Source organism: Hyperolius riggenbachi, chromosome 6 (genome assembly GCF_040937935.1).
Source record: "Hyperolius riggenbachi isolate aHypRig1 chromosome 6, aHypRig1.pri, whole genome shotgun sequence".
In the NCBI taxonomy this organism is placed as follows: domain Eukaryota; kingdom Metazoa; phylum Chordata; class Amphibia; order Anura; family Hyperoliidae; genus Hyperolius; species Hyperolius riggenbachi.
The window spans coordinates 285,714,026-285,727,441 of record NC_090651.1 but is presented as its reverse complement, the minus strand read 5'-3'; the positions used below and the strand labels follow the sequence as shown (position 1 = coordinate 285,727,441).

Genomic DNA, 13,416 nt, shown 5'->3' with positions numbered 1-13,416 from the left:
AATATTCAAAATCGATTTTCTCAAAAACTATAAGGTCTTTTTGAAAAAAAAATGTTTCCTCTTGTTCACAATTTTCTTATTAACATTCCCTGCAAATTTGGTGTTTTTAACTTTTAAGGGGGCTTTGCTATTAAACATTAAAGCCGGCGGGCAGATATTTTCCAAACGGCAGCAAAGCAGGGGTTAAAACGAAAAATATCGTTTGGGAGCAATACAAATATAAACGATAAATTTCGTTTTTAAAGCCGGCGCCGTTTTTTAGCTGTCAAAAACGAAAAATAAATAGCAATAGTGGTTCTCTATGGGGCGCCGTTTTTTAACTATGATAACTGGCGCCATTTTTAACGGACCCCGCTGTCATCATTCCACCAATTGCTTGTTGCAGCTGAGCTGTGGCCAGATAGCCCTGGATTTCCTGCATGCGTGTTGTTACATAATACTGCATGTATTTCTTATGGGAGTCCTTTGCATTCACAGCCAGCTAGCAAATGGTAATCAAGCCAGCTCAGGTTTGAGTGATTACCATTCAGCTGTGTGGAAATTTGCATGCTTGCATCCATTGGCTGATGCCGGTTTAAAAGTCTGCCTCCCATTTTAGACCCTGGCCGTCATAGCTGTCAGTACGCTGGTCTGCTGGGCACCTTGTTACTTTGTATAGTTCTGTTGTTGTAGTTCAATGCGACCTTATTACTTGTGCTTTAGCTAGTTTCTTGATAAATATATATGCAGACTTGCTAATATATATTTATTCGTTATTTGAGCCATTTGTTATTTTTCTGTATTAATGTGTATTGCCTAGTTCCATGCTTGATGGATGTTCGCTGCATCTGCGGTGGGTCAGTGAAGTCCATTATCCTGTTAGCTTGGATTCTGTGGGGTTAAAAACACAATGGGCTTGATTCATAAAACGGTGCTAACTGTTAGCACGGCTGTTAGCATGACTTTTTGCGCGTTTTAGCGCATTTTCTCGTGAAAACCGGGTTTCGCGCAAAACGGTTATCATACGCAAAAATTCACGTTCGCACGTTAATGTGAATTTTTTGCTCAAACACAACGGTTAACGTGCGAAAATTTCACGTTAATACATGAACGGGAATTTTTGCGCGCGATAACTGTTGTCACACGAAATTTCGCGCGAAGCACTTTTCACAGCGTGCTAACAGTTTCCACCGTTTTGTGAATCAAGCCCAATGTGTTTGGCGAATTATGAGAAACTGATGCCAAATGCTTCTCTGCTAGTTTTCAGTCTGGTTAGATTACTATACACAAAGTTCTACTATATCAGTGAGATTATACTGTATTTAATCTATATCATGTTATTATCCATGTTCCATGCAGGTGTCAACAAAGAAAGAAGATGAATTACATTGCAGCAGTGGTGACCTTCTACTTTGGTAAGTCCAGTAGAACGATTGGAGTTATTTAACCTCCTGAGCGTTACGCCGCTCAGGAGGTTTTGTTACATTGTTTCCATGATTTTAAAATAATTGTCCCTAATGACTGTAAGTCATCTAGCTAGCACTAGGCTAGCCAGAAGAAATCTCTCCCCCGATATATACATTACCCAGCCTGGATCCAGCGATCGGCGCAGCCTCCCGGACAGCTCCGGTCTTCACTATGGAGAATATCGCAGATGACGTCATGCGCAAACCCGATCCTCCCCGTAGAGAGACCGGAGCTGTGCCGGGAGGCTGCGCGATCGCTGGATCCAGGGGGGGGACACACGTATAAACAGGGGGATCGCGGGGGGTCTGCGGCGATCTGGGGGTGGCCGACACTTGCACTAGCTAGCCTTGTACTAGCTAGATGATTTACAGCCATTAGGGACAATTATTTATTTATGGGGGACTCCTGGGGCCACAGAGCGGAGTGCCCGACACAGTGTCGGGCATACCGCTAAGGAGGTTAATTGAACATCTTGTTCATGCGTTCACATATTTTATCTTATAGTATAGTTGTTTTTTTTTAATTAAAGCCCTGCTTCAGGCATTCATTTTAGCATGACATCTCTCTCCATATACAGAACAGTGCAACAGAGCAGACATACTTGCTCCAATGCTCCTCACCTCTTCAATACAACCAGTGCTGCCTCATATACCTCTGCATATGCATGTCTACTCCGCTTTGCTACTCTCCATATTGGGATTGTGCAGGGCCAGTTTAAGCCACATGGAGCCCCGGGGCCAAAAGTAACTTGGGGGCCCCAACCTCCCCATCAATGTCAGCTCCTGGGCTACGGCACTGCCAGACCATAGCCCCACATGTTTGGTAGCTCAGCTGGTTATTATTATTGATTTATAAAGCGCCAACATATTCCGTGGTGCTGTACAAAGTAAGAAACAAACATGGGGTACATAATACAGACAATGGTGTACACCAAAATACAAGATACATAATTAGTGACAAAATACAAAGAATGATACAAAATATAGAATTGGTAGCTGGTTGCAATATCTCACCTGTCCTGGTGGCGGCTCCATCCAGATCTCCATCTTCAGCCCCACCATCTGTGTCTCCTCCATTCGGTGCATGTAAATAACATGTGCCAAGCATAGAGAATACACAGGCAGCGTGGCCCCTGGGGCGATTGCCCCCTTTGCCTCAATGGCAGAGCCATCCCTGGGATTAGTGGGGAGAGAGGCCAATCACAGGTTGGAGCTAGACAATCCTGAAAGGGTTAATATTGGCAATTTTCTGTTTGGAAGACTATTTGCTAATTATGACACCACAATCCTGATTCTTATTTTTTTTTCATGCTATTTGACACATTTGACACATCCTAATTCCTGTTCAGCACTGCAGGTCACCAATGAGCAGAAAATCACAAGTATCACAGCCTGTCTGATGGGACGTGGTCCAACGCTGCGGATTGACTGCCGTTACCAAAACATCACCAACAATCCACTGCGATATGAATTCAAGCTGACACGTACCAGAGAACCTGAGACCATCCTCAGTACCATCAACTCGAACTTCTTCACCGACAAGTATCACAATCGTGCCAGTGTCAGTATGGAACGTAGCCTCATTCAGCTGCACATCCAGCGATTCAACGCCTCCGATGTCGGACTGTATCAATGCACTCTGAACATTCCCAGTGACCTGACTATTAATCAGACAGCCAAAATCAATGTCCAAAAAGGTAAAACAACAAACACAAGACACAAGTACATGAATGATTAAAAATGCCTGTAGAAAAAATAATGATGTCACCACCGGTATTATAGTTGGTTGCCATGAAACACTGCTATTGTTCAGGGTTCCACTGCTTGTGAGCATTTGTAGTCTGCTTTAGGGATGGCCAGTGAGATGCAAATGATGTTAGAGATGTAACAACATTATTACCTTAAACTGCAGTATAGTAAAACAACCACAAGATGTCACTGTCAAAATGTGATGATGATCTTTATAGTATTGTTATTTCCTGTTCTATGTTCCTCTCAGTTGCAAGCTGTATTTCCTGATGGTCATGTATGATAAACCACTGCATGTTTTTCTTCAGTAAAGAGTTCTAACTTGTTATACTGGGTGCCTATCTGTGTGTGCAAAACACTCTGCTCCAACAAATAGTTGATGCAGGATTATGCAAATATATGCAGGGTAGAATTCGATTGGTCCATGTTGCGGCTGGGTTCAGATATAACATAGTGTGAAAAAGCAGCGTCTTAGGATGATGCGTTTGCAATTTGCTATTGTGTTTTTATCGCGTTTTTGGTGCATATTGCTTTTGCGTTTTTTTACGCAGATGTGTTTTGCATGCGTTTTAATGCGCTTGCGGTTCACTAATGGAAAACGCATATGCGTTTTATATGAGTTTTTTTTTTTATTTATGCAAATCACTAGTAAGACATCAGGAAGTGGAAACACATCAGAGATCTTTACTTTTTAATTAAAAATGTATTAAAAAAATGCATGAAAAACGCAATGCATATGCGTTACCATAGACTTTCATTATGTGTGTTTTGGCAGCCAGCCTGCATATTATGCAATGCTACCAGCGTTTGCAGAATGCATACTGTACAAACGCAGTGAAACGCAGCTTCTTCTGCGTCCCATAGTCTAACATTGCTGCATAAAACGCAGTGTTTCCGGCCACGCTAGCGTTTCTGCTATGTGTGCACCCAGCCTCAAGCTGCATACATTTGCACGCGAAATTTGCATAATTCTGTATTAAGTATGAATTATTTACATCTCATTGATCATCCCTGGAGTGTTGTCAGCAGACATAGGTCTCTGTGATTCTCTGTATCATTAAGCTATGAACACGCCTGTTGCATTGGCGCTTTGATCCAAATTGCTTTTATAGCAATTTTTTCCTTTGTGTACTCATTGATAAAATGTGTTTATAAATTGCAATAGCTCAGCTCAGGCATATGTTGTAGGGAAGATGAGTAAGACTTTCATAGGTCCACTATTGCGCAAAGCTGTGAAATTTAAGATACATATGAGATGTACATTTGTCTCAGAGAAAAATACGCTGTAAACATGGGAGTAGCAATCACCCCTGTAACCCCTGCCATTGCAGGGGGGCCTGGAGCCTTTTGGAGCCCCTCCTTCTCCATCTCCCCAACCACAAGTGCAGCCAATTAGCAAAAAAACCTCCCTGTTCATTCACAAAAATCGTGTGCAGGAACGTGTAATTATTTCCTGCTTCCAGATGCTACTTCACAGCAGAACACTCTCTGCTGCCATTCATGGGCTCCTGATCATGGGACCTGAATGGGGTTCAGGGACCAAGGGGGCCTCATACTATCATTTTCACAGGGGGGCCCTAATAAGTCTAGTTACGCCCCTGGCTGTAAATCTATTTTTTCCTTTGTTTCTGTCACTTTTTAGTTCCGTTCCAGTCCTGTCCGGTCAGTTTGTCTCAGTTTTGGATCCGTTCTCTATGCCTGGGTTCACACATACAATGTGTACAGTTTCTTTCCTTTCAGGTAAAACTGATAGAAAACTTGAGCAAACTGACAGGACAGGACTGGAACTTTAATGTGTGAACCCAGCCGAACTGTAGTGAAAAATAATAGTAGCAAATGAAGCCGGCACCTCCATATGTATTATATGCTCTCTTATTAGTTAGTCATAAATACAGACCATCACAAGTATAAGTAGTGACAGTCTGAAATGTGAACAGACATCTGCCATAATTTATACCCCCACAGGTATCCACCTGGGGGGACACTTTGCATACAGGTGAGCGTTCTCTTTCGCCATTGGTCCATAATACGGTACATGAGTTTCCCATCAGGTCCGCATAGCGATTAGTGGCCTGTGATTGGATGGATTATCCGCTCACCCTATGATTGGTTATGTTAATACCTGTAGGGGTATAAATTGTGGCAGATGTTTGTTCACATTTCAGACTATGGATGGTGCCGGCTTCATTTGCTACCATTGAAGATCCGTCTGGTGACCGGATAGCCTTGGCACACCCTGCCTATCATCTTGGCTGGCGTGCTGCCACCTCTCATCACGTGGTGAAAAATAATGTAATACAATTAAATTACTTACTGTTTTACAATATTAATTTATAAATGTTTAAGTCAGTGTTTGTCTACTGTAACTCCTGAAAAACGTGCAATTCTGCAAAGTGTGCTCCCAGCCTGTATCAACTGGGGTTAGTGAGGGTGTAGGTTTTTTCTTTCAGCACATAGGCAAATGCAGGGGGGGGAGGGGGATTACAGCTGCCCAGAATCCCCCCTCAGACCAGGTCTAGTGCAGTGTCTGCAGACAGGCACAAGTTGATACACCAGAATATCTGCAGGTGTCCTGCAGCTCACAGCACTGCCCCCTTTCTTTCCCTGCTACAGTTGACTCTGGATGTAGCAGCAGTGTGTGTACAGAGCATGGAGCAGCAGTGTGTGTACAGAGCATAGAGCAGCTCTGGGGAACTTAGCAGAGCCAAGTATGAGCACAGCTCTGTGCCCTGCTGTGTGAATGTTTCACTTTCCCCTTCATTACCAATGTCAGCTGTCCTCATTATTATCTGTATCCAAACTGCTCCTGATCTATCCTGTTGTTCGTCGGTCGGGAAATTGCATTACGTGTACCCAGCATAATGTCCTACCCTATTATTTTACTGCATTGTGTGTGGCTTAGGGAGAGCTTTCAGGAATCCCCCCCCCGAAAATCCTAGGTTTGCCCCTGCAGCATATTAGTTGCGAGTTAAAAGTCAGGGTCTTGGTACAAAAATATTCTCTTGCATAGTCCCCTACACTGTGCAGAGGTACCCCTGTATTCGTAGGTGTGCAGGATAGGTGACTACGCAAGAGAATATATTATTTTGTACCAAGACCCCGGCCTTCAACGTAGCTGTAGGGATAGCAGTGGCTCCTGGATGATTGATTTCTGTGAAAGCATTTGTGTGAACATTTGCATGTGAGTGTGCAAAAGGTTAACTGACTATGCTAAGTAACACTATAGACATATTTAAAAATAAATCCTGTTACAGATAGCTTTTATCAAGCAGCATGTCTTCACAATGTCAAGAAATACTTCACTTCCGAATCAGTGGTGACTAGCTCATCAATACCCAGCTGCAATTCTTACCGTCCTCTTACTGCTGCAGGTGGTTTGTTGCTTTTCTGGTAAAGTAAGAGGGGCTGGGGGATTTGAGAGGAATAAAAATATACATGCAGTAGGGTGAAGGCTGCTGCTTCAACATTGTACAACTTCAAACTGAACTGATGTAGCGACTGTCTGAATATGAGTCATTATGATGTTGGAGCCTAAAGACAAGGGCGCTATTGAATAGGGCATGTAGATACATATAATAAACAGGCTGTTTTTTTGTATGAGCTTTTTATACTGGACTGAACAATGCATCTGAATATGACTTCTTTTCCTTCTACAGACAAATTGGAGAGATGTGGTGGAATGGCCATTCGTACACAGTTGCCTCTTGTTATTCTGCTCGTCTTTCTGCCGGTCCTCCAAGCTGCAGGCCTCGTATTCTACTGATTGCTTTTTTTTAGAAAGGCTGTTTTCTCCACAGAGTAGTGAGTGCTAATTTCACATCATTTCATAAATAACCCTTGTGTATTGTCCTCAGTGTTTTCGGTCTCTGCCACAAGCTCTATGCTCTATACTTATAGGGACAGCGAGTAATCACTGGTAGACAACAAGAACAAACATGAAGTGGGCTTCAAGTGTTTACCAGGCTCATTACTGCAAAGAGACATTTGGACGTGATGGTCACCTGGTAAGATATTATAGAGGCTGCAATACTCACATTTTAAAGCAGACATGAAGTGAGAGGAAATAGAAGGGTCTATTGCTGACTCCATGCTGAAAAGGTGATTGGCTTGGTTGGTGTGCTAATTCTTTACATTTAAAGCTCATATTCCGTTTTGAAGGTTCTTTTTTTCCACTTCTCCCCCTACTGCTAATCTAACCTAATAGAAATAAGGACCCTGTGTCTGCCAGGGCTCCCCTTAAAGTGCACCCGAGGCAAACCTAAGAAGAGGAAAGCATCTGGATCCTATAGAGTCTTCCCACGTTGTCCTCTGGTCTCCCATTGCCCAATATGGACCCCCTGAAGATTACTAACAAGGGCTTGTTGATAGGAGCCTCAGGCAGCCTCCTCTTCAGGCATTAGCATGGCCGTATTGCTCCTGTGGGAGTATGGCTGTGTCTGCGAAGTGAGCCAGAGCCACTTGTGCACAGGTACGTTTGTTTGTTTGGGGGGGGTTATGTTTTTCGCCCCGGGTTCTTTTTAAACACACTTATGGGTGTGCTCAATTTGATTATGTTTATCAAGTGGACTGCCATGCTCCTTCCTGCACTGACCTAGTTACTAAGTGTCCAGATACCACACTTGTCTCTTAAGGCGCGTACACACGCCATATTTCCGCAAATGATGGGTCTGCTAGACCCGTCCGCCCAGCGGGAGGGTCTGGCGGACCCGCCATTTGCGTAAATATGGTGTGTGTGTACACGCCTTTAGGCCCAGGCTGCCTCCCATACAGAACAACGGGATAGAAGTTTATTAACAAGCAGGCCCACCGACTCCCACAGCCACCCACGCCATGTCCCCAATATGTCCCCAATTTCCATTGCTACAATCACGCCTTTTCACATAGATAACAATGAAAGGGTGGTTTGAATAATACTGTTCTCCCCTCTCCCAAGAAGGCACTGAAGGAAGCCAGGCTGCAGTGATAGTGCAATGGCCCAACTCCAGCGGATTACATAGACCAAGCTAGAGAGAACACCATGAGACATCATTACCTGATCTTCAGTTTTTACTAAGTATTAACACCGTACGTGTCATTTTAAGCTCCACGACAAAGTGTCCTTTTCACATTTCATAGCATACTGAACTAAGTTTTGTTTGTGAGACATGATGTTTGTGTACCTTGAGACTGCAGTTCTTTTATACAGCATGATGTCTTTGTTGATAAAGGAACTTGAGAATAAAGTTGTGTAGCTGCACAATATTCTTCATGTTTGTCATACAAATAAAAGGAAAAACCTTGTTGCTGCCTTATCTTTTCCGGTTCGATAGGGCATAAAGGTGTCATGCAAGAGTATTGTTGCCAGCAGGGATCAGGACTTGATCCCTCAAGCTTCAGTACGAGGCCAAGTTCTGTACAGATGTGTGGCAAACCTAGAGACTTGCAACACGTACTGTTGCTATAGAGTGGGAGTAGGCATGACGTGAAGCACATGCCTGAGTGGGTGAAGGGATGATGTGGAGCACATGCCAGAGAGGATATGTAAGGAAGAGAGCAAAGCCCTTGGCCTGCTCTAGGACAAGATGATCCAGCACTCTGGCTGTCCTGGCAATGATTCATGGAGGGCGTAGGGTCACTGTTCACACAACAACAGGCCATCTGGGCCGTAAGCCATCTACTGCATGTGCAAGGCTTATCACATAAAACCATGTACTACGCAAACAACAGTTATGGAGAAAATGGTAAACTTCTTATATTCCACAATTTATCAGCAAATGTCCGTATCTACAGAATTAAGCTTTTGCCTAAATTTTCCTTGACTGGAATGATCATTCATGACTGTGTCACCAGGAGATCTAAAGTGTGTACAGGTGGTTTCCGGTATTGCTGGCCTACCCCTCACTTGACTCTATTTGTTCTGCAGGAACTTTAGAGGGAGGTTCTGTAGTGAACTGCTGGTTGCAAGTCCTCCGCTCCTCCCCTTTCCATAGCGCAGTGTACACAGTTTAGCCAGGACCCGGGCAGCACATGTGTAAATAAGGAAAGGGCTGGTGCAAAAGCAGGATAAATTAAATAGAAATCAATATTATTGTTACAATTATTATTATTTACATAGCGCAAACATCTTCCACAGCACTGTGTAGAGTACGAAACAAGTAAAGTGGGAGCCTAGATACACAACTGGTCCACCACTCTGTACAATCAGAACAGCCAGCAACACAAGTGCAAAATACATACTGGTACATGTTCATTTGCTAAAGTACAACAGAAACAGGAAATACTGGGGGAGGACCTTGCTCTTGCCAGCTTACAAGGATTCAGTGGCGTAACGAAGGCCTTTCGGGCCTCAGTCCAAGTTTTACATGGGGCCCCAAGCACTGTATTGATATGATGCCCCAAACCAACCAGCGACAGCTGCTGTATCTGAGAGGCATATTTAAAGTAAGGAAACAGTTTGTCAAGAATTACTATTATTACATGCACGTATAGAGGTGTTCATTATTAGCCCAGCACCAATGAAAAGCTTGTAAGATGGATGAAGGTGGGCCTCCTAAAATGAAAATTTCAGTAACTACTGTTAGTTACATAAAAGAACATTTAAAAGTATTCCCAAGTATTCCCTGTGTGTAAATTTGTGTATTTTCACTGCAGAGAGTAGTACAGGCTTGCCTATTTCTTGTCATCGGCTAAGGCAAGAATCTCCCTGTGCTTGCGTCTTTACTTGGGAATGCTTTCAAATGTTCTTTTATGTAATTAAGAGTAGTTATTGAAATTTTAGCTTCAGAAATATAATCCCACTTTAAGTGATACAGCAAACCTGGACTGGATTTTTTTAATTGTCTGGTTCTAAGTTGTAAAAATGTAAAACCCTGGGTTATATTAGATCATAGAAAGAACTGATAGAATATTAGTGAAACTATTGATTGTCGTTACCTAGAATGAATTTAATGTATTCCAGATTGTACTTGAGCATATATGCCATTTACACTGCTTCTCTGTACTCATCATGTGACCCATCACCAGTTGCTGTAGTAAATTACTGTATTAAGGTAACGGCTTGTAAGGCGAAAGCTCACAGAATGGCAGAATAATGCTGTTCCTTTATCCATCAGCAGAATACGAGTGACATATTAAGCTGTGCATTAAATCCCTAGTAAAGTCAGAAAAAAAACCTCAAAGAGAGCTGGTGCTGTTTAGCTCAGTATTGCCCTGCAACTTTTCTCTTCTCCTGCTAATATTCTCTAATTCAGTCCTATCAGAGAGTAGATGGCTGCCTGGCAACGGGGAGGAGGCTTCACCCACCATACCTCTAGAAAACAGCTGTGGGAGGTGGGACAGTAAGAGTTTCAGAGCAGTGCTGGACTAGTCAGTACCAGTGTTGCCAACCTCGGAAAAAACTTTTTACTGACAAAGCTCAAAAAATTTACTGACAGAACATTTTTTAACTGACATCTAATATTACTGAAATTAAATTAAAGATATCACACACGTTCCCCACATGCAATACACCAGCAACCACATGGGGTGTGAATGAGGAAGAAGAATGCAAAGACAGCGGTGGACGCCAGACAGATAAAGTTTTAAAGCATGGCATCGGGAGAAGGGGGATGGGGGGGCTTTGGTACACCTACATTTGGGGGGTGCAAAAGGGGATTTCCGTCACATTTGTTGTTTGCAATTATTGCAGCCCTTACCACTGCACACCCGATCCATCATGTCAACCTGAGATTTTCCACCATTTCTGATTGAGACATACAACCAATTTTGGCCCAAAATGAGTCTAATTGTTGACTGCGCATGCTCTTGGTGGCACCGATTTTTATAATATCAATAATAATTATCTAATCTGATGGCCGATTGGCCGCCAAGTCTACAGATTTATGGCCACCTTTAACTAGTGCAGTGTACATTCCAGAGTGATACATGAACGGATAAGCAGTAAGTGCTGTAACCTACTGGGGAAGGTTTTTTTTTACTGACACCACAAAGTTTATCACGGACTTTACTGACAGCCCAAATTTGTTGACTTTTTCACTGACTGTCAGTAAATTTACCGACGGTTGGCAACACTGGTCAGTACAAGCTTTATACTTTGATGTTTTTCATGGCTGTGTTAGGGTTTTAAGGTATTTTATTAAAGCTTAGCTGGAATAAATGGTGTCTTTTTATGTTTGACTGGCGTTCAGCTTCAATTACTGCCAATTTAAAGCTCGGGAATTTCAATGCTGGACTGAATGGACTGTTAACAGAGTGGATCGCTTTTATTATTCACTCGTGTCAAATTGTTATCTTTGTATTGTCTATGAAAATGATCTACTCATTTGTAATCTCACATGCACTGTATTCGTACCAGGAAATATAATATCCATACACAAATACGCTATGTTTCCTTTAACCCTTGATTTATTTCCTCACACATGTACATAACATTTTTACTTGACTATCTTATCTATTTCTATTTTTATTTTTTTCTCTGTAAAACATTTAAATTCAGTTATATCACAATAAAAATGTGTTTTAAAGCAAACTTGAAAATATAATTTATTTATTTCCACTGTTTCTTACAAATGACTGAACAGTCCAAGGGGCTGATTCACAAATCACAAAACTTTTCTGTTGAATTATCTCACCTTACTTATTAACACAATTTATCTCTCCTTAAATGGCTTAACTCATGAGTTATCTCTCCTTATCTAACTTAAAGTAGTCTGAAATTCGAACATAACATTCAATAAAAATGTGTTTCCTACTTTTTATTACTCTTACAGTTATCATATTTGCTTTTGTGCACAAGTAATATTTGTCTGCCTACAGATTACATGTTTCCAAAGTGTAGTTTATCTTGCCCTGAAAGCTGCCATTGCATTTTATTCCAGCTGCTTTGTATTATATATTAAAATCTTCTGAGCTGTTCTGAATTCTTACAGAGTGTTTTCAGTTGTTTACACACTAATGTAGCAATATTGGAATCTAAACAAAGATACTGTTATCTCCATTCTGGATTTGAAGTTGAATAGCCTTTGTGTAGCAGGAAAAAGTGCTGTGTTTAACTATTTCAATGATGTTCTGCTACAATTTTTTTTCTGGGATAGTAGCTTTAAAGCTGTAAGAAATCTTTTAGAGCAAAGTAGAAATGCTGACTTTCAGACCACTTTAAGTCATGATTTGTCTCTCCTTATCTAACTCAAGTCATGATTTATCTCTTCTTAAAGGGAACCTTAACTCTAAAAAAACCATGAGTTTTACTTACCTGGGGCATCTACCAGCCCCCATCCTGTGCCCTCGCAGTCACTCATGGCTCCTCTGGTCCCCTGCTGCCAGCTAGTTTTGTTTTTGCCGACTGGGAGTTGGCCGGCCACCATGCAGACGTTTTTACACATGGCGCCTGGCGGCCGGATGACTCCCAGTCGGCAAAAACGAAACTAGCTGGCAGCGGAGGAGCCATGAATGACTGCGAGAGCACAGGATGGCTGCAGGGGGCTGGTAAGTAAAACTCTTTTTTTTTAGAGTTAAGGTTCCCTTTAAGTGAGTTAATTCATGGTTTATATCTCCTTATTCGACTTGTCTCATGATTCATTTCTCTATTAGAGATGTTGCGAACATAGAATTTTTTGTTCATGAACGGAGAACGTGAATTTCTGCAAAATGTTTGTGAACAGGCGAATCTGGCAAACTGCAATAGACTTCAATAGGCAGGCAAATTTTAAAACCTTCATACACTGTCCGAGACAATACCAGGGAAAATTAAACAATCACTAGGTCCTAAGACCAGCCCTATAGGTATGATTGATTAAGCAATAAGCTCAACATAAAAATAGGTAAAAGATTGCTGGATGATATGTGTTGTCACCAGCACAACTGCAGACGTGAGCGTATATGCTACTACAGCCTCAATGTGGAGGTTGAGTACAATGGTAAAATGGAGGTCTTTGCTTATCCCCCACACTTGCAAAGTGTGGTGTAGCTATTCCATTTAATTGTAATAGTCTGTAGTTGTAGCTTGTGGGGAGTCGTACCGGCTGCCCTGGTTTGCCCTTAGGCCGTATCTCCCAGGGAGCCCTGAGTCTAGTACCTACTCATCCCACAGTAAGGAGGAACATATATATACAGTGAGAGTGCCTATATACAAAGTGCTAGATATATGAGTCTCAACATGTTTCACCTAAACGGCTTTATCACAGAGTGCTATACATATATACAATGCTAGTGCCACCCACACCACCACAATGTCCCCCCGCAAAAA

At 42.2% G+C, this 13,416-nt stretch overlaps 1 protein-coding gene across 1 annotated transcript in view; it reads left to right on the top strand.

Moving 5' to 3' along the window:
• The window catches only part of THY1 (Thy-1 cell surface antigen), a 36,278-nt gene extending 24,670 nt beyond the window's left edge, over window positions 1–11,608 (top strand). The window contains exons 2-4 of the mRNA XM_068240980.1: window positions 1,339–1,394; window positions 2,795–3,142; window positions 6,851–11,608. Coding sequence (XP_068097081.1) covers window positions 1,358–1,394; window positions 2,795–3,142; window positions 6,851–6,957 — 492 coding nt within the window. The 5' untranslated portion in view covers window positions 1,339–1,357 and the 3' untranslated portion in view covers window positions 6,958–11,608. The remainder of the gene's footprint in view (window positions 1–1,338; window positions 1,395–2,794; window positions 3,143–6,850) is intronic.
• The last annotated feature ends 1,808 nt before the right edge of the window (window positions 11,609–13,416 follow it).